This window comes from Semicossyphus pulcher, unplaced genomic scaffold (genome assembly GCF_022749685.1).
Source record: "Semicossyphus pulcher isolate SPU_LCO1_2020_fin unplaced genomic scaffold, fSemPul1.0.p SCAF_16, whole genome shotgun sequence".
Lineage (NCBI taxonomy): Eukaryota > Metazoa > Chordata > Actinopteri > Labriformes > Labridae > Semicossyphus > Semicossyphus pulcher.
This window is the reverse complement of record NW_027211670.1, coordinates 20,442,679-20,468,123: the sequence shown is the minus strand read 5'-3', so window position 1 is coordinate 20,468,123 and position 25,445 is coordinate 20,442,679. Positions and strand designations below refer to the sequence as shown.

General features: G+C 43.8%; 1 protein-coding gene across 1 annotated transcript in view; it reads right to left on the bottom strand.

The window, feature by feature from the left end:
• The window catches only part of LOC138593270 (glutamate receptor ionotropic, NMDA 2C-like), a 51,888-nt gene that overhangs the window by 6,982 nt on the left and 19,461 nt on the right, over positions 1-25,445 (bottom strand). The window contains exons 7-12 of the mRNA XM_069664201.1: positions 20,755-20,966; positions 10,964-11,132; positions 7,740-7,893; positions 7,149-7,274; positions 5,634-5,863; positions 1,493-1,653 (exon numbers count right to left, since the gene is read on the bottom strand). Of these exons, the coding sequence (XP_069520302.1) occupies positions 1,493-1,653; positions 5,634-5,863; positions 7,149-7,274; positions 7,740-7,893; positions 10,964-11,132; positions 20,755-20,966 (1,052 nt within the window). The remainder of the gene's footprint in view (positions 1-1,492; positions 1,654-5,633; positions 5,864-7,148; positions 7,275-7,739; positions 7,894-10,963; positions 11,133-20,754; positions 20,967-25,445) is intronic.

Here is a 25,445-nt window from a genome sequence, read left to right as displayed (position 1 = left end):
TAGATTACTGTTTACTCGCAACACCTGCAGAGACCGGAAAAGCAGCCACTTAGCTCCGCCTACCCTCTCTGGCAGACCAACCACTGCTGGCTGATGGAAAACGCGTCACTAACTGGGCGCCGCTTGGGATTTTTTTGAATTATTCAAGATTATTACTTTAAGGCATAAGGGTTTGGACTTTTGCATGCATTTTTAAATTTGAATCTTTCTTCTAATGGAAACCGTTTGGGCCGTTGCAGCGCGATTGATCTTGTCGGCCACCATAGATGTAGTAGTCATGTACTTGCAGATCAAATACAAATGATGTAAACCTTGTACCCGTCGTGAACACAGACTCTTAAAGAGTTCCTGGCTGTAACATCATAACTATTCAGAGTAAATGAACACAGTACGAACCATCCAGACCACTCGTCGTCTGCTGAAACACTCACTTCTTTTAAATCAAGGCTGAATACTCACCTGTTCACAGCTGCCTTTTATTCAATTATTTTAATGAATTCATTTTAATAACTATTTTAATTAGTTATATCTGCACTGTAACTTCTACTCTCATATCTACGTCTTTTTATATTTTAGCTTCTGTTTGAGAAGCTTATATTTTAGCTTCACTTTGCTTTTGATGTCTTGTTTCATAATGCGTTTCTTTGCTTTTTGCTGTCTTGTGTGAAGCACTTTGAATTGCCTTGTTGCTGAAACTCGCCTTGCCTAATGTAACAACGAAAGAGCTACATCTTCAGCTTCAGGTTGTAATCAAGTAAAGCTGTGATTTGAGCTAAATGCTAACATGCTAACAATGACAAAAACCTACTTTACAATGTAAAGTAGTCTTACAACCAAACTTTGGACCTGCTTAATTTGCTCTTGGGACCATTCATTTCTGTGCACATCCATGTTTCGGAGTAGAATTATTTTTATAAATAAGTGAGAAGATAAATATTTCATCTACTAGCAAAGTCCATATGAATTATTCTCTGGTGACTACGAATATCTCTACTAAATGTTATGTGCATCAATAGTATGTAGTTGAGATATTATAGTCTAAACGGACTGACTGTTTCCAGGCTGCTGATGTGGCTGAAGTTAAAGGTTACAAGTGTTCACACTGATCAAGTTTCAGGTCTGAAAGTTATTTTTTCTCTCCACTCTGGTAAAAGGAAATCAATCCACAAATGTACCCGGTGTGTAGTTTTAAAATGTGCTAAATCATCTCAGGTATTTTGAGCTTGCTCTTTCTGAAGGCTGGATGTCTGACAGCACTTTTCTATACAAATCAAGCTGCACTTGACGTGATTTTTTCATCCAAAAATACACCCATCACATCGGCCTAATTCACAAATAGAAGAAACAACACAAAGAGCATCAAACGTCTTCTGTCTCACCCAAAATATGATCATTGTTGCTGTGCTGTTTTATGTCTTAACTGGCAGGAGGATCTGTTAAATATAACCTGTTATATAACTGTGAGATTAAGTTGAAATGTCAGAAACTGTACCCGGTTTTCAGGCTTTCCAGCGCTTCTTCCACCCCCTTCTGGTTGTATTTCATCATGTGCGTGTGCATGTCCGGGTAGTTGCTGCGGATGTTCCTCTCCGTGCTCCCGTTTGGGACCGTCCCGAAGCGGAAAGGAGGGTAATGCTCGTGTGGTTTCTGGAACTGTAGGAAGAGAGAGGACGAGAGGAAACGGAAGGGGGGAGAAGAGATGAGAGATGAGGAGAGGAAAGTAAGCGAGGGAGAGGTTTGGTTAGGAGAGGTGGGGAGAGAAAGAAGTAAGTGAGGAGGAAAGGGGAAGGAGAGGAGGGAGACTGAAGGGAGCGAGAAACAGGAAAGTTGAGGAAGAAGGCGAGAAAGAAAGGGATGAAAGGGAGGTGTTGAGAGGGAACATGAGGAAAGTGTAGGGGGCGAAAGTAGAGGAAAGTAAAGTTATAAGTGGATGGAAAAGAGGGAGAAGAGAGAGAGATGGAGCGATGAGAAGAGAGTAAGAAAAGGAGGACAGGGAGAAAGAACAGAAAGTGGGGAGACAGGAGAGGACATTAAAGAGGGGAGACGAGGGAGCAAAAAGAGAGGAGGAAAGGAAAGGAGAAAGGAGGAGAAGAAAGGAAAATGAAATGGAAAGAGAGAAGAGAGGATATAAGAGGAAAAGATAAGATAAAAGAGAGGTGGAGTAAAGGGGGGGGAGAAAGTGGGGAAAAGAAAGAAAATTAAAGAGGAGTAATGAGGAGAAGAGAAAATGAAAGGAAAAGAGGAGAGGAAAGGTATTGAAGCAACGGGATAAAAAAGAAGAAAGTGAAAAAAGATAAAAGAGAAGAGGAGTAAAGGGAGAGTAGATGAAGGGAGGAGAAATATGTGAGAGGAAAAAAAGGGGAATTAAAGGGAGGAGAAAAGAGAAAACAAAAGTAAAGAGGAGAAAATGGGATAAGAAAAAAGGAAAAGGAAAGAAAAAGGAGGACAAAAAGAGTTGTAAGGGAAAAAAGAGGAGAAGAGAAAATACAAAGAAAAGAGGAGAGGAAAGGAATTGAAGCAACAGGATAAGCAAGAAGAAAGTAAAGGAAAGATTAAAGAGAGGAGGAGTAAAGGGAGGGTAAATGGAGGGAGGAGAAAAGAGAAAACAAAAGTAAAAGAGGAGAAAATGGGACAAGAAAAAGAGGAAAATTAAAGAAAGAGGAGTAAAAAAGTTGTAAGGGAAAAAAAGAGGAGAAGAGAAAAAAGGAAAAAAGAAAAAAGGAGAGTAGAAAGAACAAAAAAGCAGAAATAATTGCAAAAGAAGAGAAAGAGAATGAAGAAAGGAGGTCGAGAGGAGTAAAGAGGCGAGGAGCTACTCAATTAAATTAAATCCATTTTACAGTAATTCTATTTAAACTCTAAGAACGACTTCTTGAACACTCTGAGGTGAGTGTGTGAGCGGTCCATTCACACAGTTTGACTTCATCTGATTTCAGTCCACAAACGTGTGAATCATCTCGCTGCCCACAGATGATCCTAATCCAGTTCAATCTGCGCCCGATCGAAGCTCACATTTCACCAGCCGACGTAGTAATGCAGCGCGAGGCACAAATTAGACCGTAAACAGGAAAGATTCATTCATCTTGGTTACGGCGTTGACCTTTTGAGCCGAGCGCAAATGAATGGGCCAATCAGAATGCGAGCGCGTGAGTGGGTGTGTGTGCAAACATAATCACATCAGCTGCGAGTGAAATGGATCCAGTTGTGATGCAAGACGTCTTTTTTCTTTTATGATCAGCTGTTCGAACAAGAGCCAACATCAGCGAGGGAACGTTTCTCCTCCTGCTCGCACCGGCAGCAGATTCCTTTAAAAGGCTTTTTCATCGTAAGTGACGGGGAGCGGATCCAGAGTGGATCGGCACTCTTCCAATTAATTAATTCCAGTTAATGTCAAGGATTCAGAGGGGAACACATTTAACAGCATTGATGCAAATGAGCCAGCATACACCTGTACTCTTAGCTCAGCTCGAGTGAGCTAGAGAGGCTAGTGGACATGCAAAGTGTGTCTACAGTATTTTTTATAGATGCATCTTCACTTATGACCGATCAGAGGTGTGCTGTGGAGAACCTGCCCACTGCCTGTATTTCCTTATTTAAGCTGTGTTTGCCAAGTTTCCGGGAATCAGCCTTTAGACAGTGGGTATGTAGCCCCCTGCTAAGAACAGCATGCACGCATCAAGTAGGATAATGCACGCTTCTTGTCTCACTTCAGGGTGAGTTCCTGTATCAGCCTGTAGGAGCTTCTCTCCTCTGTAACGACCCCCTCGCTGTGCATTATCCCTCACATAGCGTCCAGGTGCCACCTTTAAATGTGTGCTTCAAAACAGCTATTGACAACTCCGTCTGCCTTCGATGTTTCATTGATAGAATTAAAATGTTTTAATATTTACCTTGATTTAAATTTAGGGTTAGGGTTAGGGTTCTGGACTATTGGACTTTTCTCTCAAAGTCCGGTTCGTTTGGACAGGTGAGAACATGCATTCAAACTCTGGTGCAGATCAAACCACCGGACAATGGTCGACCAGAAAACACAGGACTCGGTCCGTTTCCAAACGAACCACAGTCCTGTTTTCAATTCAGGTGAGAACATAATCAGACTTAAAGTAGGAACAAATACAGGAAGAAAACCCATAAACTGTGCATTGTGTGTTGTTAATGGGTGCTGACACTTGCAGAGACAGCGGCGCAGCCAGGCAGCAGGATGAGTAGAGGACAGTCGTTGGGGAGCGAGGAGGAAATAGAAATATGCTCTGACAAAACAATTTCACAAATGCTTGTGTAAACTGTGTTCAAACTGTTCAAACTAAAGGAGAGAGGAACTGACATTAAAGTCTGTGATCGTGTGATTGAGGAGTGTGCGCTCTCTCTTTGTTTTCCCACCTGGAAATTCTGACCAATCAGAGAGCAGTTTCCTCGAGCATCTAAACTTTTTGTCCGCTGCTAAAAGCTGCCGTTTGAACACAAAGCAAACTCGCAACATTTTGGTCATACTTAGTACCACATGACACATTACAAAGAACTTTCCATACTGCAAGTTTGAAGTGCTCATTAACTGGTGCCACATTATGATGATGGGTCTAATTATCTTTGGGTTCAATCAGACGAGGTTCTGACTGTTCTCACGTCCCTTACAGACGTGGTCTTATTTTGTGACAAATGATTTATGCTCATCAGGTTTGGGTTGTTTTTTCACAGCTCTGTTTGAGAACAAGACAGTAAAGAGAGGTTGGTGAGTATTGAGAGTCTGGCCTACACATTATTTTTGTCTTTCCATGGCATTTATTAACAATAAGAAAAATACTGGCCTTATCCTTTAAACCTGCGAGGTGTGACTTCAGCCGGCCTACGGCCTAAACCCGCCTAATCCTCTGTCACATAGCTCAGAATTAAGGGCCAGCTGAGGCTGTGCAGGCCTATTGGAGGGACATAATGCATCTGCATAAAGTTAATATAGTCAGTTAAGTCAACCATAGATCACTGAGGTGGCTCCGCTGATCCCTGCCGGGGAGTTGTTTTTTTACAAGTGAAGAATGAAACGCTTTCTTGTAAAGCTCCTCTGAGGCCATTCAGGTTGTGTGTGTGTGTGTGTGTGTGTGTGTGTGTGCGGTAAGGAAGTGCGTGGGTGCTGTTTTTTCCTCCATGGCTTGACTGTTTTTAATCGTTTGACATTTGGCGATCTTGTTTTAACACCGTGAGCGAGAGGGGAGACGGAGACGGCACAGGGGGAATATTGATGGACGGACCGAAATACTGACAGGGGAAGTGGAGACTCAGACACCATCTGTATCGACAGACGTAATCGATTCGTCATTCATGCCACCAGGCTCCCCACTGATAGGAAAAGGACAGAGATGAACACAGCCAAGTCCTTTTACTTGACTTCATCTTAAAGCTTCCTGCGAGTCTTTTGTCTCTCTTCTGTTCGTGGTTTATTAGTCGATTCGGAGCGATGGACGGAGAAAAGAGAAGATGATGCGAGCTGGATTTAAACACAAAGAGGTTGTTTCCTCCATATCTCACAGCTTCACAAAAACAGCCTGATTACTGTGTGTCTGAGTGGACTTTCAATAACCGTCACGCCTCATAATCGTGTTATTTTTCCAAGTAGAGCTTTTGTTTTTTCAGTCTTTTACCTTCTTGTCGGAGAGGCCGGACACCGTGTCGATATATTGCTCCTGGATCATGAAGGCGGCCAGGTTGGCAGTGTAAGAGGCCAGGAAGATGACGGCAAAGAAGGCCCACACCAGCACCATGATCTTACTGGTTGTTCCTTTAGGGTTTTCAATGGGGACTGAGTTGTTGAAGACGATGCCCCACAGCAGCCACACGGACTTCCCGATGGTGAACGTCGGACCACCAGGAGCTGAGGAGACACGGGGAGGAAGGAGTCAGTGAGGCTTGTGTGTTGTGCTCAAGTAATAGATCTTTAAATACACTTTAAACAAACACTCTACATTCCTACAACACCCAGCATACATTGCGCCCCTCCCTCTGAAAGGAACGGCCCAGCGAGAGACGCTGGAGTGAAATACTACTGTTTTCCAGTCAAGGACATTGATCGCTGCAGGCAACGGCTCAGATCGGTACAGAATCTGAAATACGATGAGAATATATCGGTGGATCGTCTAAAAAATCTTCAGGTCTGCAGTCTACATTTCAAACCTGACGATTTTGAACGAGACATGACATCGGAGGCGGGCGTCCTAGATTGAGGAAGTGTAGTTTAGCGAGCTCCCTGGCCTCCGCCAGATGACGCGTTTTCCGTAGTCTGGTGGAGGTTTTCCGGGGCCCGTTGGAGAAGCGGATACCGTCCTCCAAAGGCACAGGGCCAAATTAGATTGGCTTCAGCTCCCCGTAATAGCATGATAGGACTGAGGTTGGAAATCAGCGAACTGGCCCTTTAAGCTTCCGTCCACTTTTGCTGCTCTGTCAGTGCCACATATTGGTTGCTACATACTTTCACATATCAAGCACAACATGTTCACCAACCACGCAAGCATTCATGAGCCGTCTCACGCCCTTCTGCAAACTTCCAAACATCAGAACACTTTCACTCCCTCGGCCCGCGTCCATCGCTCTCTGCCACCGCTGCTCATGTGCAGCAACGGCGAGTGCCGCCGCCATCAATCACACTTCGATTAGCGCAGCGACGACCGCTAATTAAAACAGGAAAATGACCTTTCGGACCTGGAGACGAGGCACGCTCTGTCAGCGCGTGCATTCTGGGATTGATTAGCCCTCTCCCCCCAAAATCCCGTTGAGGAACTCTGAACTTAGCAGAACGTGCAGACGGGGGGTGGATTTGGCGGCACGCACACAGGCTCCATGAAGTGCTTATAAAGTGCATCTCATGGTAAATACAGTAGGTAAATACAAATAATTATTTGCCATATTACACCAAGAAAACAGTCAGACAATGAAAAATATGAGATTTACAATATATGATATATCTGTGTAATAATGGTCAACCATGTCGCCTAGAAGTTATGTTTTATTTTGGCGGGAGACGGGCGGTAAATATGGACTTAACTGGAAATTCTCCCCTTTCTTCCCTAACTCTCTTCTGTCTTTCGCTCCCTTCTCATCCTCTCTGCTCAGCAGGAGCAAACTCAAACAGTAAATGTGAATCAAAGAGGTTTAAAACTCACATTTGGCGCTGACCAGACTGCGGTTGTAGCCGACTGGACTGAAGTATTCAAACACAAAAACTGTCACCGCCACCACCGTCAGGCACATCACAAACATCATGACCCACACCGCCGGGCTGTAGGGCTCTGCAGGAGGAGGAGGAGGAGGAGGAGGAGGAGAAGAGAAGGAACAAACACAAAGGATTAAAGTTAGTCTCTTTTGTACCTTCTGCTTTAAACCTCAGCTTTTTATGGGAGTCGCCATATGTGGCAGGAGGATAGCAGGAGGAAGAAGCGACAGACGAGAAAATGAGACACTGTTTGGGATTTTGTGCTGAATTTGGTTGTTTGGGGTTTGGAAAAGGGGATTTAGGTGTGTCTGTGGTACGTAAGGGGATTTAGTCGTGGGCTACAGCTATCGCTTAATGGGAAGTTTCCTGAAGCGTCTGCAGAGATGGAACTTGTTTAAGTAGGCCAACCTGTTGGAAAGTGGTGAGAAAGACGGCAACATGGCCGACACGTACTGTACATCAACCTCCAGGATAATGGATTTTATTATGACCAAACATCGAGTCAAAATGGATGTAGGAGAGGAGGTTTGTTTTTTCTCACCAAGGAAGGCAGATGGGGAAACTGTCCCGTTGCTGCGGGCGACCATGACGCTGATGCCTGTCTCTACGAACGGCACGGAGAAGTCGATGATTTCCGAACGCTCCTCGTTGATAGTGAGAGAGCCGATGGCCATGTCGGCTCGTCTATACACAACCTGAGAGATGAAAGACAGGAAATACAGTAAAGCACAGTTGAGGCACATCAGACATTGATCGTAAAGAAGTGTAAAAACAATCCTTCCTGCAGTTGTACCCAGATATTTTCGCTTACAGTACAATTCTGCAAAATAAACCTGAATGGTTGTATTTTAGCACAACAAAATCTGCTTCCCAGCGTCCCAAAGGACAGGCTGCTTCCTCGCTGAAAAGAGAGCAAATTCTGAATTTCATGAGCATTTCTTTTTGAACATTGATGCCACAATGCAACAAACACTCTACAGCAAGGCATCACTCTAATAACGGCTGCTGTCTGCAGAGAAATATTTCCTCGTCATTAGAGCTTTCGGAGAGAGAGGAAGCTGCATCTCAGGAGTGCTCATATCCAAGCTTGCTTTTCTGAAAAGCAGGAATTTTTGCAGAGAGGGATGTGTTTTTATAAATGGAGCACACACACACACACACACACACACACACACACACACACACACACACACACACACACACACACACACACACACACAGATTCAGACATAGCAAAGCGCCCGAAGGCACAGAAACACAAGCTAGAAGGCCTCTCCTGAGGAACACCTGTTCGGGTCGTTTTACTTTGAGATGCAGCTGCGTTTGATGTGGCTATGTGTGTGGGAGAAAGCTGTGTATTAGCGCCATATGTATATGCATGGCCCCACACCACTGACCTAGATAAAACCCGGCAAAGAAACTCTCTCAGCCTTTCAGTGTCGTGTCGCTAAAGACACTGTGTATCAAACTGTACCGGCATATGAGGTAAGGAGTCTTTACGAACATGTAGGTCTGTCCTCCGACTAACAGCAAAACATTGATGTAAGGACTGTAACATAAACTTTAAATAAAAACAAGAGATAAGTGTTGATGGATAAAAAGCTTGTATCACCAACTAATCTGAAACTCCAACATAAGAATAGCCTTGTTTCCGCTCAATAATAGTGTGTTTTAGTAATTATTCAAAGCGTTTTCGGATCCAGTGTGAAGAGGAGCATGTAATCCTTCGACTAGTGAATGCACTAAAATGCAGAAACGACTCTTCACACTTTATCCTCTTGATGGGACTTGTGTTTTAAAAAGTAATTTAAAGATTTGTCGGCTTCTCTCTCTGTGAAATTAAACTGAAGGTTCTGGTTGCAGCTGTTTTGTTTCTGATTGGATTCTGTGCACAAGGAGCACGCAATCGATACCTCCATGTTCTTTTCTTTATCAGGTAATTTGACTTTAAAGCCAATAACTAGTCACTATTTATATATTTACATTGGGTCAAATGTTTTGGAATTGGATGAAAATAGCAAAAAGGGAATAAATATTGCACTTTAACTTGTCAGGTGGCCAGAAACACCTTCGAGTGAATGATTGTATCACCTGGTGTCTCCTGGACGTCTTAACAAGCAACAGTTTGTTAAGCTTCTCCCACAAGGGCTCATAAATTAAAAATATATCAGTCGTTTGTGTCATGCAGCTTTCTTACTTTGTTACGTGACTTTGTATTTAGACTTTATCGTGCTTAATTCATTCCTATAGTAGGTACACTGTTAAAAAGTTATTCCTTTATTTCCCCCTATTTTAAGTTATTCTTGACCTCAGCTGGAGGCTTTAGGTACAATAAATTGAATTAATAAATAAAGCTTGTTTCTGAATGCAATGTTACCCGAACTGTGGGTCAACAATCAGCTGCAGCATGTCAGACACAAATGATATTTTAACCAATGTTGGGTTTTGACATCGGCCCAACGTCGGGTTTTGACGTCTACCCAACATCAGGTTTGGACATCAACCCAATGTAGGGGGGATTTCTACCTTGCGTCAGGTTTAGACGTCAGTCCTACATCAAGATTTGACATCATCCCAACGTCGGGTTTTGACGCCATTCCAACGTCGGGTTTTGAAGTCAACCCAACGTCGGGTTTTGACGCCATCCCAACGTCGGGTTTTGACGCCATCCCAACGTCGGGTTTTGAAGTCAACCCAAGGTCGGGTTTTGACGCCAGCCCAACGTCGGGTTTTGACACCAGCCCAACGTCGGGTTTTGACGCCATCCCAACGTCGGGGTTTGACGCCATCCCAACGCCGGGTTTTGAAGTCAACCCAACGTCGGGTTTTGACGCCAGCCCAACGTCGGGTTTTGACGCCATCCCAACGCCGGGTTTTGACGCCATCCCAACGCCGGGTTTTGACGCCATCCCAACGCCGGGTTTTGAAGTCAACCCAACGTCGGGTTTTGACGCCATCCCAACGTCGGGTTTTGAAGTCAACCCAACGCCGGGTTTTGACGCCAGCCCAACGCCGGGTTTTGACGCCAGCCCAACGTCGGGTTTTGACGCCAGCCCAACGCCGGGTTTTGACGCCATCCCAACGTCGGGTTTTGATGCCAGCCCAACGCCGGGTTTTGACGCCATCCCAACGTCGGGTTTTGACGCCATCCCAACGTCGGGTTTTGATGCCAGCCCAACGCCGGGTTTTGACGCCATCCCAACGTCGGGTTTTGACGCCAGCCCAACGCCGGGTTTTGACGCCATCCCAACGTCGGGTTTTGAAGTCAACCCAACGTCGGGTTTTGACGCCATCCCAACGTCGGGTTTTGAAGTCAACCCAACGCCGGGTTTTGACGCCAGCCCAACGTCGGGTTTTGACGCCAGCCCAACGCCGGGTTTTGACGCCAGCCCAACGTCGGGTTTTGACGACAGAAATTGACGCCATCCCAACGTCGGGTTTTGACGCCAGCCCAACGCCGGGTTTTGACGCCAGCCCAACGTCGGGTTTTGACGCCAGCCCAACGCCGGGTTTTGACGCCAGCCCAACGTCGGGTTTTGACGACAGAAATTGACGCCATCCCAATGTCGGGTTCTGACGCTATCCTAACCTTGGGTTGTGACGTCAGCCTAACATCAGGTTTGGACGTCCCAATGTCGGGTTTTGATGTCACTCCAAGTTATTTGTGAACACCCTGCTCTCCGAATTGTCTGTAAACACAGCTACATCATCTGCTGCATTCAGGTAACTATCCTTCTTTAAACAACTCTCAGCCCTCAGTCTCACCTCCCCAATCATGCCGTTCCAAGTCCCACGGACCAGCTTGCCGTGTTTCCCGTTGGTGACCAGGTAGAGGTCATAGGAGAACTTGATGGTGCGGGAAAGCTTCTTCAGGATGTCTATGCAGAAGCCCTTGCAGCACAGTTTGGTGTAGGACTCTGAGTGGCCAATAATGCTACAAGAAGAAGGAGAAAAAGAAGAGACACAAGTACAGTAAACGCAGTTTTGTTTTTAACATCTTGAAATCAAAAACCCTCTCTGGCAGCTGGGACTGATGTTATTTTAAGAATCGTAGACAAAAGCTGTTGTTGTTTCACAGAGTGGGTGCTAAATAGACGTCACGCTCACCATGAACATCGTCTACAGCAGAGGAGTGAAGGGCAGGCGATGGCTGGTTCATTAGCTAAAATCAATGTCTGTTAACAAGGCGTCTGTCAAAGAGACGGAGGAGACACCTGGAAATTGCAAACACGCACACACACGGGCGAGTGTGACAGAGCTAACAGTGGATGCTTGAGTGACTGTGATGGCCTCTAATCAAAGGCCATTAAGGTGTGTAGCATGTGAGGGACATTCACTTCCTCTACGTGGCCTCGCTGACTAATGGGGTGTAGAAGAAGAAGAGAAGGAAAGGACAGGAAGCGGTGAGGAAGACGGAGCAACAGAGGACAACGAAGGCAAAAGCAAACAGATCGAAAATGAAGTCGACAAACTTTTTTTTTTTTTCATTTATGCAGCTGGAGGCCTGAAATCTACAGGGGCTGAATCACGCTGCTCGTGTGTGCGTGTGTCTGATTGAGATAACCGCGGCATGTCAATGAGTCAGCAGCAGAGACGAAGAGTGATAAAAAAAAAAGCATGCGAGCGAATAAATGAGCAGGAGATTGAATGAAAATAAGTCAAGGGAGTAATTAACATTCAAGTTGATTATCTTCAACAGTTCATTTTAGGCAAATTTTAAGTGTTTTTGAAAGCCTCACTTCTTTCATAGGAGTCAATAGCTGCGTTAATTAATTGCTGCAGGAGCTGGCCACCTGTCGTCATTATACACACTCCACTGATAATACACACACACGCGCACGAACACACTTAAATTGGGCCGTCTCCCTCCGCCGCACACACAAACACATGCACACACATAGTACAGTATCCTTTGAGGATTAGCAGCAGTTGTGTTGTGCGGTGTGTTCTTCACAAAATGCCCAGAAACTAGTGCAGCGTGGAGGGAAGCACCATGAGGGATTTAGACCAGAGAGAGGGAGTTAGAGAGAGGAGGATTCTCAGGTGAACGGCAGACAGGAAACACACACGGCGAACAACAAGACGAGGCCTGACAGGGCTGCAGCTTTAGATTGGGAGGGAAAGGAGGGCAGGAGCAAAGCTGAACAGATGGATGAGGAGGAAGGAGAGGAGGAGGAGGAAATGTGAAATTACCACCAAAGTGATCATGCAAGAAGAATGATGAAAGTACTGGGAAGTTAATATCGGACAGTTTTGGGGCTGCGTTTGCAGTCAGCGAATATTACAAGCACTTTTTACACTGGCAGTTCAAGGCGGGATTATTACGCCTCTGTTACGTTCCGTCGTGTAGAACGTGGCGTGATGGTGGGGCGAAGTCGTTCCGCCTCTGAGCCGGCATCGGAGGTAGTGGCAGAGGCGAAACGGTGTCAGGGTAAACAGCGGAGCCGGCAGGGTGGAACAGCGCAGTGTGTGTGTATTTGAAGCACACGCTGTTTGTTTATACCTCGAGCACAACGCCGGAGCGCCGTGTAAAAACAGACACCAGGACGGCTTTACGCCAGCATTATGTGGTCCAATGTAGAATGACAAAGGTGGCATGAGGATGGAGCTTCATTACGGCGCTGAGGCGGAAAACCCAACCCAAACCGAACAACAAAAACATGTCATTAACATGCTGAGATAGAGTGAAAGCAGAACATCTTGTTTATTCAATCATTTTGCAGAATAAATCCCATTGAGTTATTTAGTGTTTTTGCGTCTTAATTGCCCTATACGAACATCAATTCCCAAAAGCTCAACACATCATGGTCTGCCAAGTCCGTGGGTGAAAATGTTTGGAGGAAACCGTAAGTATGTTTTATGGATATGGACAAAAACTAGTCACAAAATGTAGCTAGCTTCCCTGCAGCGTTTCAATGTGAGCTGAAGTTTTTTCAGAGCATTGTTGTGTAGCTTTATTGTAATCCAGACGCTACAATAGAAGCCAATTTATCTTAAAGAGCAGCTCCAGTCATGTTTTAAAACATATACAATTCTCTGCTTGAAATAATAAATTGTGTCTGACATGTTTTTTTCAGCAAAATACGTTTAATGACCTTGTAAAAATCCTTCCAAGGCATCTCCTTCTTCTCCCTCTGCATAGTCCCCGCCCACTGTGCACATTTCCAACCATCCCCTCCGTTGCGAAAACAAAACAAGTCTCTGCCATCGTTTAGTGGCAACTTGTTAAACTTAGCTCGCTTAAAATGTAGTAATTAGTAGTAGTAACGTTAACGTGAGTTTGCAAAAATTACGATGATGGTTACAGCTGGCTTGGGCATCACTGAAGTGGTTGCCATAGGTTACACATAATGATATGCCTAGCATCACCCCGTCTGTTAAGGTGATTGGCTCCTTAGGTTTGTGACGTCTCAAACCTGCCAATCTGAAAACGTGTTGTTCAGCCTGTCGTTGGTACACTGCAGTTTAAAAGCAGACAGGCCCAGCCATGGAGAGGACTGCTGATGTTGTCCCTGATATGTCTTGTAGCACATGAAGAACACCACATGGAGATGTTTACAAGCTTAAACACTGGATTTTCACTGCAAAGATCAATGAAAGAAATGCTAAGTGAGAGATAGCATTGAGTTACAGAAGCAAGTGCAACAGAGGCTGACACAAACGTTGTGTCACGACCGCAGCTCTCTATTACAGCCTCTGATCTTCTGGTTTCAGGCTTTCTACCAGATTTTGGAACAGAGTGGCAGAGTGGTATTTTCTCCTGTTCAGCAACAGGAGCATTAGTGCGGGCTGATCTTGGGCGATCAGGTGTGAGTCATAGTTTGTGGAGAAGTGTTAAAAAGGCTGAGGTCAGGGCTCTGTGGAGTCCACTGAAGAAAACTCTTTAATCTGAAGGACCATGCTTTTCAAAAAGATCACGTTAGACTCTGTCTGAAGAGTACAAGTGAGCTGTGGCCTGATGATTTACCACAGCACCTGGCCCAGTGGTGGACCAGTTTATCGAGAGGTGTGATAACTTTAAAATTGAATGTCAGCGAAACCAAAGATGTGCGTATTGATTTTAGGAGACAATCGTATTCACCAATTAAAACTGCAATTTAGGGTGCGATGGTCGAACAAGTTGTAAGTACCTGGGTGATGTGATTGATAACAAGCTCACATTCAAGGAAGATACAGAAGCAGTCTGTAAAAACGCACAGCTAAGACTGCACTAGGTTAGGGGAATGGTTGGGTCTGTCTTTACCTTTGCCATTATCTTCTTGTTTTTCTAACCTCTCATTAGGAGGCAAGAACAGGTCACAGGGCATCATTAAAGCTGCCAGTTACCTTAAAATGACCTCGACTGTCTCACACCTTCTCTGAGAGAGCAACATCTAAGCAAAGGTAAAGTCCAACAGTTTGAGAAAGGCCATAAAATGATCACATTCTGATGATGACAAGCATTTGTGGAAACTACTGATTGTTTTTGATTTTGGTTTTAATGATGGTTTTTACGTCCTCTCTGCGTCCTGTTTCACTTGATTTATTCTTCTATTCATGTTTTTTTTGTACTTAAGTCTTTGTGTCTGTGTTTGTTTTTTCACCTCGCTGCAAAACAAATTTCCCTTTGGGGACAATAAAGTGGAAGTAGAGGTTGGTAATTAGTCAAAATAGACTCAAACCTTTTAAAAAAGCCCAAAATCAGGGAACAAGCAGCAGAGTGTCCTTCCTAGTTAAGACTTATATTGGATAAAACTGCTGTATACCATTTAAGTTCCAACATTTAATGCAGTGCAGGACGTTATATACCAGAGTATCACAATCTCTAACCCTAACAGATACTTTTTTAATCTTTTAATCTTAAGCATGATCTCTGTGAACCTTAAGCCTAACCACAGCTTTTGTCAACATATTTGTGCTGTTTCTAATAAGCAACAACATTAGGCCCCGTGCCCTCAAAGCGCCTTTTCTGGCAGAAACGCTGGGATGAAGTACTTGTGCGGTGAGAGAAAAAAAACGCTGCACACGGGTTTTGTTTCTATGACAACAATAAGTTTGACTCACTACAGAGCTAACGACAAGCTTACAAACGCATAGGGCGATAAAAGCGCAACATTTAGTGTCTGGACGATCTGCTCCCACAAATGGGCTTATTCGGTCTCTATTGTGATCCTGTTTGTTTGTTTGTACAGCTCCGGGGAAAACAGAAACGGCCAGATGTTGCTCCTCCATGTTTGGTGGTAACCAGGGTGACAAGTGACGCCCTATCTGATTGGTTGCCTGGAAAGAGCGGCGGTGACGACACCAGCACCTTTCTGAAACGTTCAGAGATTTTCAACTCAAAACACTCGGAGCGGCCGCACAAGGCAGAGCTCTGAAAATAAGACGCAAACGCTCTGTCCTCATTGGGAACAATTGAAAAGCTGCCGTTCAGAAAAATGCGCTATGTGGACTCGGGGCCGAAAACCCAGAAAGAATGTCTTCACATTTGCTGCCCTACTTGGACACTGAAGAAATTAATAAATCATAGAAATCTTAAACCCATTGTTTCAGCACTGTTACACCTTTTATATCCGGTCAACATACGCTGTCCTACATCTTGACTTTATCTCATAAGCGAGATCTTTAAATCTGTATTTTAGTGTGCGATTCTTCCTCCTATGTAGGCTGATTTTAAGGCAGACGAAGCCATCATCTGTCCGAAGAACGGCTTTTTAATGAGCCTGACAACAAGTTTTAATCATGCTAAACATCTGCTCTGTGGGGAAGCTGCCCCGACCACACAGCAAGATTAACTGATTTTTATAGCAGCAGTCGTCTCTGCCTATTTTAGTCTCCCGTTTGTTGGTCGGCGTCCAAATGGGACATGCCAGCCGGAGAGAAATTGTTAAAAGAGTAACAGAGAGAGGGTAGGACAGGATAACGCTGTGCCATGCTATGACAGATGTCCCCACGTCGGACGCATAAATCTTCTTTACTGGCAATCAATGTGCCATCGCACCCAACAACGGCCGCTACATATCTCCCTAATTAATGTGCCAGCCGCGGTCAGCGCTGCAATCTGCATAACTGATACATACCCACACGTTAACACACACACACACACACACACAGATACATGCAGAGTCAATGAAGCGACTTTATAGCGTGAGTTGTTTGTTTTCTGTTGTTCAGGTGATAAAAGGTGATCAATCTGGGCATAATAAACGTATCATAAATGTCTAATAACTCAACATTACTAACAGTGGGACACGCACAGCTTTGTGGGTAGCCTCATACTGTATCAACACTTGGATTAGAGCAGTTGTTTGACATTTTGGAAGATATTTTTATTTTCTTTCTTGCAGAGAGATGCTGATGATGTTTACAATGAAGCTGTAGCCAGCACTTAGTTAGCTTAGCCTAGCATACATTTTGCAAACAGATGGAAACACTTAACCTACCAGTGCCTATTTTGCTTTTGAATGGATTCAACTTTTTTTTTTTGTCTTAATCAGTGAGCTTTAAGAAGTGCTGGCAGGCAGATTAAAGGAGCAAAGCCTCGGTCAGTCACAGCTGGTGTTCTCTGTAATCGATAGAAGCAATAATATTTGAAATTGGCGCCATAGCTGTGGAGAAAGTTGTACAAACAACTCGTGGTTTCGCCCATTCTACATTCCAACAACACCCAGCATGCATTGCGCCCCTCCCTCTGAAAGGAACGCCCCAGCGAGAGACGCTGGAGTGAAATACTACCGTTTTCGCTGCAGGCAACAGCTCAGAGCGGTGGACCGTCTGCAGTCTACATTAGAAACCTGACGATTTTGAACGAGACGTGACATCGGAGGCGGGCGTCTTAGATTGAGGAAGTGTAGTTTAGCGAGCTCCCTGGCCTCCGCCACATGACGCGTTTTACGTTGTCTGGCGGAGGTTTTCCAGGGCTGCTTGGAGAAGCGGATAGCGTCCTCCAAAGGCACAGAAGCAAATTGTATATTTTCCTACCATCATGGCATTAGCTCCCCATAATAGCATGATAGGACTGAGGTTGAAAATCAGCAAACTGGTGCTAAGTGCTAAGATAGCCGTATCCTCTTGTTTCCAGTCTTCATGCTAAGCTAAGCTAACAGGATGTTGGATTTATAGCGTGCTGGCATGACAGAGGTGTCAATTTTCTCATCTGACTGTATTCCTTCAAAATACAACATATTGAAGTCTATTTTTTACACAACCAACGCTTTATTGTTTATTTCTACTACTCTTTCCCTCTCTTTGTTGTAGTTGCACTTTTGTCTGGGCTTAAAATATGGAAAAAATTAAAGAACAAACACAAGTCAGGAGGGTCCCACAGTGGCTGTACAGTTGGGATGGTTTAACACTTGGATAAGCTCTTTGCTGCAGATCAACGACATAGCAGCGTAAATACATAGTCACATAATCAATAACAGGCAGAGCAGAAATCCTCCAGTGAGAATCAAATCAGAAATAACAAACCTCCAGAGTGCAGACAGGAGCGACTGGAGGTGAACTCTGAGGTGAAGGAGTCGTACGCCAACAGCAACAACATTAACACCGCAGCGCACAGAGCAAATGTGTGCCTAAAGGCCTTTAAATAAATTACAGAGTCAGCGTGGTGAGGTTTGGTGGGTGTGGCAGGTGAGCTGTCAGACACTGACAGTCTGTGCAGACAGATCACAGGATGATGTCTGACTTCCTGCCAAACTAGAAAACTAGTTTAACAGGTGCAGAAGTAGCTGCAAAGGTGTTAAAGTTTTGTCTTTTCTTATGCGATTATTACTTCTGTTGATATGCTGAAAGACATGCGTGTCTTTGCCGATGTTGTGTTGTATCTCGACTACTTTATTAAGTAAATTATATAAACTGCTGCTCGAGGGATCGAATCTTAATTTCTCCCCTCGTCCAGAGCAAATGAAGCAACACACCTGGCAATTAGCTCCAAAGCAAGATGGTCAAGTGACAGAGCCTTAAGTACCGTAAAGTTTGGTGTAGATGCACTTTTAATACATTTTTTTTTCATCTAAAAAGTGGGCTGCGTCCTATATACCGGTGAAACCAACATACCAGTATAAAATGCAGAGAGAGGTGTTTTAGATCATTACGGTATTTTACCCATAAAATGGCGCTATAAGCTAGCTAACGCTTCCGGACATGCGCCATCACAGACGTGTGACGTCATGACTGCCAGTACAGCTGCTACCCTCACAACAATCAACGTTAACATAGGCTGCTAGCTATCGCACCAGAAGCTAGCAGGATCGCAAACTCGACACGGTGAAAACACATGGTAGGCTGTAGAATACCTCCAACAACAGACTTATAGTTAAGAGTCTTATGTTCCGGATTTTACGGTGATTACGAAGGGACCAAAGGAAGAGGTAAGCTGATGTTGTTATAGAGAGAAATTGCTGTCCATTTCCAACTGACTGTCAAGCATGATCATGATTGTACGGTGACCTTTACCCCATGTTTGTTATTTTTAACATGACATGAAGTTTACACACTTAATAGAGCAGTTATAATCACCAAAACATGTTTCCACTAAACCTATAGAATGAACCACAATGTTTTTAAACAAAACTGCCGCGTCATTTATGTACACATCACGGCATGTAGCAAGAAGGGCTGAGGAACAAAATGTTCTCTAGCGGTAGCATGATGCTAACCAATGTTTTCAGTGTCATTTTTTGATTGTTTGGTTTGTAAATTTGCTTTAAATAAAGTATCTCACAGTATTATTTCACACCGCCATTATTGACGGATGACTTTGATGACTGTCAGCCCAAAATGAGTCGCTTACAGATGTATCACAATGTCCTCATTAGCAAATTGCTCTGTTCAGCTGTAATGTCGCGTCTAAACTTTCTGTTTGAGCATACAGTTATTCATGTCGACTTAAAAGTTACATTAAGAAACAGCAGCTTGCAAAAATACCACAAGTGAAAAGTGAACCTTCAGTTGAGATTGTTTTGTTTGCTTTGTTTAACGTGAACAATGAACTGTCAAGAACGATTGTTTTTCTTTGTTTACAGTGATGAAAAAAATGGTGACAATGTGAGACAGTTTTGTTCAGTCAAAGTTGTCGTTCTGCTGCTTATGATGACGTTTGGCTGCTTTTGATAAACAAAAAAAAAAGGTCTATAAACTGGGTGCTAAAACTTGAGTACGGGAAACTGTGAAATGATTTTCAGTCCTGCACAGACATCTGCCCCTCCCTCTCTGTTCCTCTGCCCCAGTTTAGCTCTGAGTAGTCACTGCAACCCTCCACACTTCATTAAACACAGCGTAATTGTGTGTGCTCAGTGTCTAAGCACTTTAAAAACACACCTCCGGTGTCAAACACAGATCGCAGCACGGCAGAAAGCAGCCATTAAACAGCTATTAACTCCGACTACCTACAACTGGCTCTCGTCAGGAATACACAATGTCTTCATTATGCTCAAACAAGCGCAGACAACAGGAGAACAAGTCTGTCGTAAATGTAAATGCAATCTGTGGTTAAACTAGCGTCAACCACTTTGTTAGCTTAGCTTTATTGTTTCCACACAACAGGAGGCAAAATGTACGATGTTTTTTTACAACCATTGAGGAACATTTTAAGGCCTGAAAACCCAGTTTAGCTGATAACACAAATATAATTTATGTATGTCCCTTATATAACAAAGGCTTTATGACAGCAGGAGCTGTGACAATATCTTGCAAAAGCGATCAGGGTATGTACTTTGAAATGAAAATGTGAGCTTAAGATATGACTAAAACACTGGATTAGCTTTATTCAGATTTGATTAAACCATCTCTCCTTATCGTTACTTCCTGGGTAGAAAAAAACAATAGTTTCAGTGTAAAATGGGAAACTATATGAGTACTGAGTAACAAGAAAGAATGGATAAAGGTCAGAGTTTAATTGGATTCCATCTGCGAAGAGCAAACATGTTCAAAGACAGCTAGGCTAACGTTACTAGCATATCATTAGCATTGAGGCTGGTGAGCCAACGCTGAGTTTTAACATTAGTGTCGGTTTAAAATGAGACCTTGTGGTTTCATAGGGAGTGTTTGAAAGTATAACAGCAGGTCAGAAAGTTAGTTTAGTTGATGATGGCTGAATATAGGTCAGACCTCTTTGTGTAACTGTATATTTATGAAAGTTACATTTATGGTTGAAAATGCTAACTTATTTTACTTAGCGCTAATTCCTGCCAGTAGTCAAGCTGTAAGGCTCTGTTGTTGTTAGCGTGACGTCAGTGATTTGTTTTATAGGCGTCTTTTGAAGAAGATATGGTTTTTAAAGATAATTTCTCTGGCCTTTAATGCCTCTATTGATAGACAAGGCAGTGGATAGTACTGGAAACTGGAGGGGTGACACGTTGCAAAGGGCAGGAGCCGAACCTGGGGCCGCCAAATCGAGGGCTACAGCCTCTGCTCATTGGTCCACTCCGGTGCCCAATGAAAAGCTAATAAGTAACATTACAAACCAACCGAACATTAACTGCCAGCTTTGGTTCATCGACTGTCTACAATACTCAGCGCTTAAAACACATCCTCATACATCTTACATCTACATTTGTTTGTGTTGCCATGGTTACCTCTCTGTTTGATTGGACTGGCGCCTGCAGGGCACCGTGTTGCGGACACATGTGCCGGTGCCCGGGTCCACGTTCTCCACCATGACGAAGGGATGCTCCTCCAGCGTGGCCACGGTCAGGTGACGGTCATCAGACACCGGCTCCAGGAAGCTTCCATAGCGAGGCCAGACCGGGTAGCGTACCTGAAGGATCCCTCGGGCGTACGTACCCACCTGGAGAGGGAGGGTGAGAGACGAAGAACTGATTGTTATCACGTTCTTGTGGCAGTGATAGGAAGGAGGTACATTTACACACATGCTGCACTTGCATTTCACTTGAGACTTTCCGTTTTATTTTTGTTTTTACAATTACTCTTGTGTTTGCCTCTCTCTCTCTTAACCTCTACTACACTTCCGCCCCTTCCCTCTTCACCGGTCTTGTCCGTCTGTACTTCACAGGATGATTTTTTTCCCCTCAATTTTTATCAAGGAAAATTAGCATGAGCTGACCTGGATGAAAAGGATTTAAAGATCAAAGAGGAGCAGGGTTGATTTATGCGTACGGGGGAGACTTAAAAGTCTTTGAGTAAGACAAAAAAAAAAAGTAAAACAAAGAACAAACTGACTGCATCACTTTAATTATACATCCGAGCATGTGTTGCTTTCAGTCCGTGTTCATTTTGTTGACTGATTATTCAATTATTAATCTTCTTTTGTTGACTGAATAGACAAATTAGAATGTCACTGTTCATAACTGGAAACAACTCAAGCTGTTAGCGCTATTTATTTTCTGTCTTAGTGCATTTAAAGAATTTGCTGTTTCGCAAAAAAAACTGCTGAAAAATCCTGCATCCTCCAATGACAAGAAGTAACCACCTATTGATTAGAACGTAGTATATTGAGTTTTTCAATGTCAGAGGGAGCCACTTCGGACCATAATTGCTGAGTAAAGTCACCTTACACAATTACTAATCCCATCAGTGTCGCCGCTAAGCTGAGTGAAACCCTCTATGTGAGAGCCAGGACTGTTTGTCACATCACCCCAACCTAATGAGTCGTATTGAGCTCAGCCAGCGCGGACTTACTGCTCGTGAAACTCGCTCCCTCACGGCTTTAACGAGACATCTTCTTCAGATCTACTCCTGATTTGTTCCTCTGCTCGCTCGTACTGGTGCTCTTACTCCGTCACACATGGGTGATTCACAAATGTGCATGAATGGACAGAACGAGGTGCAAGACAGTGACTTGTTTCCCTGAGCCAGACGGAACCCTAAAGACGCCAGAATGATCATGTCAATCTGTCTTTTATGGGACTCTCACAAGTCTTCTCACATGAAACATGTTAAGCAGAGTCATCTACCTTTAATTCTCACACTCACACTGTAGTTAAACATATTCCCACGGCTCCTCTGATGTCACGCTTAAGGCGGGAAGCTCAAATTCTTATATTAAAGACCCCCTCCAGTGAAAATCCAGTGTTTAACCTTGTAAACATCTCCATGTGGTGTTCTTCATGTGCTACAAGACATATCAGGGACAACATCAGCAGTCGTCTCCATGGCTGGGCCTGTCTGCTTTTAAACTGCAGTGTACCAAGGACAGGCTGAACAACACATTTTCAGATTGGCAGGTTTGAGACGTCACAAACCAAAGGAGCCAATTCCGTTAATGGACGGGGTGACGCTAGGCAGATCATTATGCGTAACCTATGGCAACCACTTCAGCGATGCCTGAGCCAGCTGTAACCGTCATCGTAATTTTTGCAAACTCACTACTGACTACTAACGTTACTACTACTGATTACTACATTTCAAGCTAGCTAAGTTTCAACAAGTTGCCACTAAACGAGATGTATTTGTTTTTGCGACATAGGGGGCGGTATGAAATTTGCATAGTGGGCGGGGCTTATGCGGATTCAGGTATTTTTAATGAGGGAGAAGGAGGAGATGCCTTCGGAGGATTTTTACAAGGTAATTAAACATATTTTGCAGAAAAAACATATCAGACAGAATTTATTATTTCAAGTAGAGCATTTTATATGTCTTAAAACATGACTGGAGCTGGTATTTAAAGAGTCAGAAATGAGGGAAGCGAGAGTGGGGAGGACCTGCAGCAAATGGTCGAGGGTCAGAGTCATACCCGGCACCGCTGAATCGAGGACTGCGCCTCTGTATATGGAGCACAACCTTGAACCAGCACCCCTTCAAATGCTGGTTTTAAAGGGATAATGTCATACTGCTGGGTTCCTCTTTGCAAGTGGAATAAACATAGGGAATCTGACAATGAACAGCAACTCACCACTAACCAATTCATCAGCACCTGCAGACAATGGAAAGTGAAAATCTGGGTGGACATTTGGCCACGTTTCAAGAGAAAACTACATATAAGCTACTGTTACCCATTAAACCGCTTACTGTAAAACAAAAGAACGACAGTGGGGTGTCAGTTTAGCTCAGCGGTTAATATAGCAGCGCATATACAGAGGCTATAGTCCTCAATGTGGCAGCCCCAGGCTCGACTCCCACCCTTGAGTCCCTGCCATGTGTCATCCCCCTTTATCTCTTCCGCTGTTTACGACAATACCCACTGTCCTCTCTATAAATGAGGAATAAAAGGCCCTAATAAATAAAGTTAAAATCTGAATGGACATCCAGCAACTCTTCAACACGCCAATAAAATGCACTCTTTAATTTTTTAAGGTCAAATGTCTACATAACACAAATGTTTGCTTTTATATTTTTCTATTTATTATAAATATGACATCAAGTTAAATTTAATGCAGGCCCCATCGCACTCTTCATGTGAGAATACATTCAGTTGTGTCTCCCTAAAATGGCAGGGAGCAACACTAGCATTTGAAGTTGTGCTTCAGTCAAGTATTCACTCTTCTTTTTTGCTCTGTTTTTGGTCTCCACACCTCCTGAGAGCAAATATGTGACTCTTTAGCTCCTAAATGCTCCACTAAGTTCACAGGCTGGTCATTAATTTTCTCTGTCTGCTTCTCGGTGCTGGGCAGGAAGCATGGAGTCGGTTTATTAGAGTGGTTTTTTTTTGCTGCGAGCTTCTGCTGGAAATGAGGTTAATCAGAGCGGCGAGGGTGCACCCAAACTGTGAATGTGCAGACAGATAAACAATGAGACGGCCGGAGAGCTAAAAGGAACATTACAATTCCTCGTGGCTTCTTCACAACAAGCATATTGTAAACCTTGATTTGATCCAGGTATTATTATAATATTCTTTATAAAAGCTTTAAGCATTTTAAGGTATTCTTATACTGTGTTGATTCTACAGGTGGAAGTAAGTAGAAACACAAAGTAGAAAAGAGCCCAGCAGAGGAAGGGAACTCTCCTCTCCAAAATGTCCCCCAGCCGTCTCCTTTAGACAGTTATAAGGATAAACATCATGTTAAACTGTCAAGAGTGTCACACTAGAGGACAGACGTTCAAAAGAAACTGACGTTACCATGGATAAGCCGCGAAGAGGAGAACAAACGTAGAGAGATGGGAGGTTGTAATGAGTGAAAAGGGCCTCTGCTCGCACAGTATTATTTCCAATAGTGTGTGTAAACAACTGCAATACATCTCCTCCGCACCTGAAAGTCATGAATTCAAAATGTATGGATTAGATGCAAGTGAGGTTGGCTGCACAAGTGCGGCTGCAAGATGAACACACACAACCCCACTTCAGCACAATTACATGTCCACATTCATACACACATACATACATACACAGCAGCCAGGAGGTGACATTGATGAAGTGGGTTGGTCTTTCCAGGGTAGAAATAAATGAGTTCAACTGTAGCTGTGAGATTACATTCAGGTCTCTCTGTTTAGCCGCACTTTTTCAATACAGCCTCGGGCTTTGAAACGTGTGTGCGTGTGAGTGTGCGTGTAACAGGGACTGAAAATACTGGAGAAAATTGCAAGGCGCCCTGTGGATGAAATGGAAGTAGGAGAAAGCTGCAACAGGAAACACACAGAGACGCACAATATTATTGATTTCAGATTATGTCTACACTTGTACCTTCAAATATCGTGATGCTGGGATTTAGTTTATGATCAATTGTTAGAGTTTAAAATCTACTTTCTTTTTTTCCTGCTTTTTCCAATGCAACAGGTATAACCTTGTTGCATCCACAGCAGAGGTGCGAGGCGGAGATACTGCGTGAGGTAAAAGAGACAAGGGCATGCTGGTGATCTTAAAACAACAGGAAGCTAGTTATTGTAGTTTGTCCTGCTGATTTTGGCCATTCACCAACACGTACGACACAGCTGGAGGTGCAGCAGTGACACACACACACAGCTCATGGAGGAAATTCAGGTACTTTACAAGCCTGCGCCAATTGTTGTCATTTATATCAAAAATCATGCTCCTTCCTGGAGACATAACTCTGTCAAATTTTAACACACAGACATGCTGCACATATTCTTAGATTTGGTGCGACTGAGGCCAGAGATATACTTACTGTTTAACCTTCCGTTCTCGTACACAACCAACTGCATCATTAACGTAATTGTTCACATACTTGCCTATGCACTACGCGTGTTATTGGAGGATACTTCTAGAGGGCACACCAGAGACCTCAGGCCGTATGCAAGTACCGTATGTGTGGGATGTAAACAGCAGACATGGCGACTCGAGGAGGTTACCGTTATGTTAATTCTGAGATCACAGCAGAAAAAGCCACAGCTTTTGTGTGTTCGTTTCTCCGAC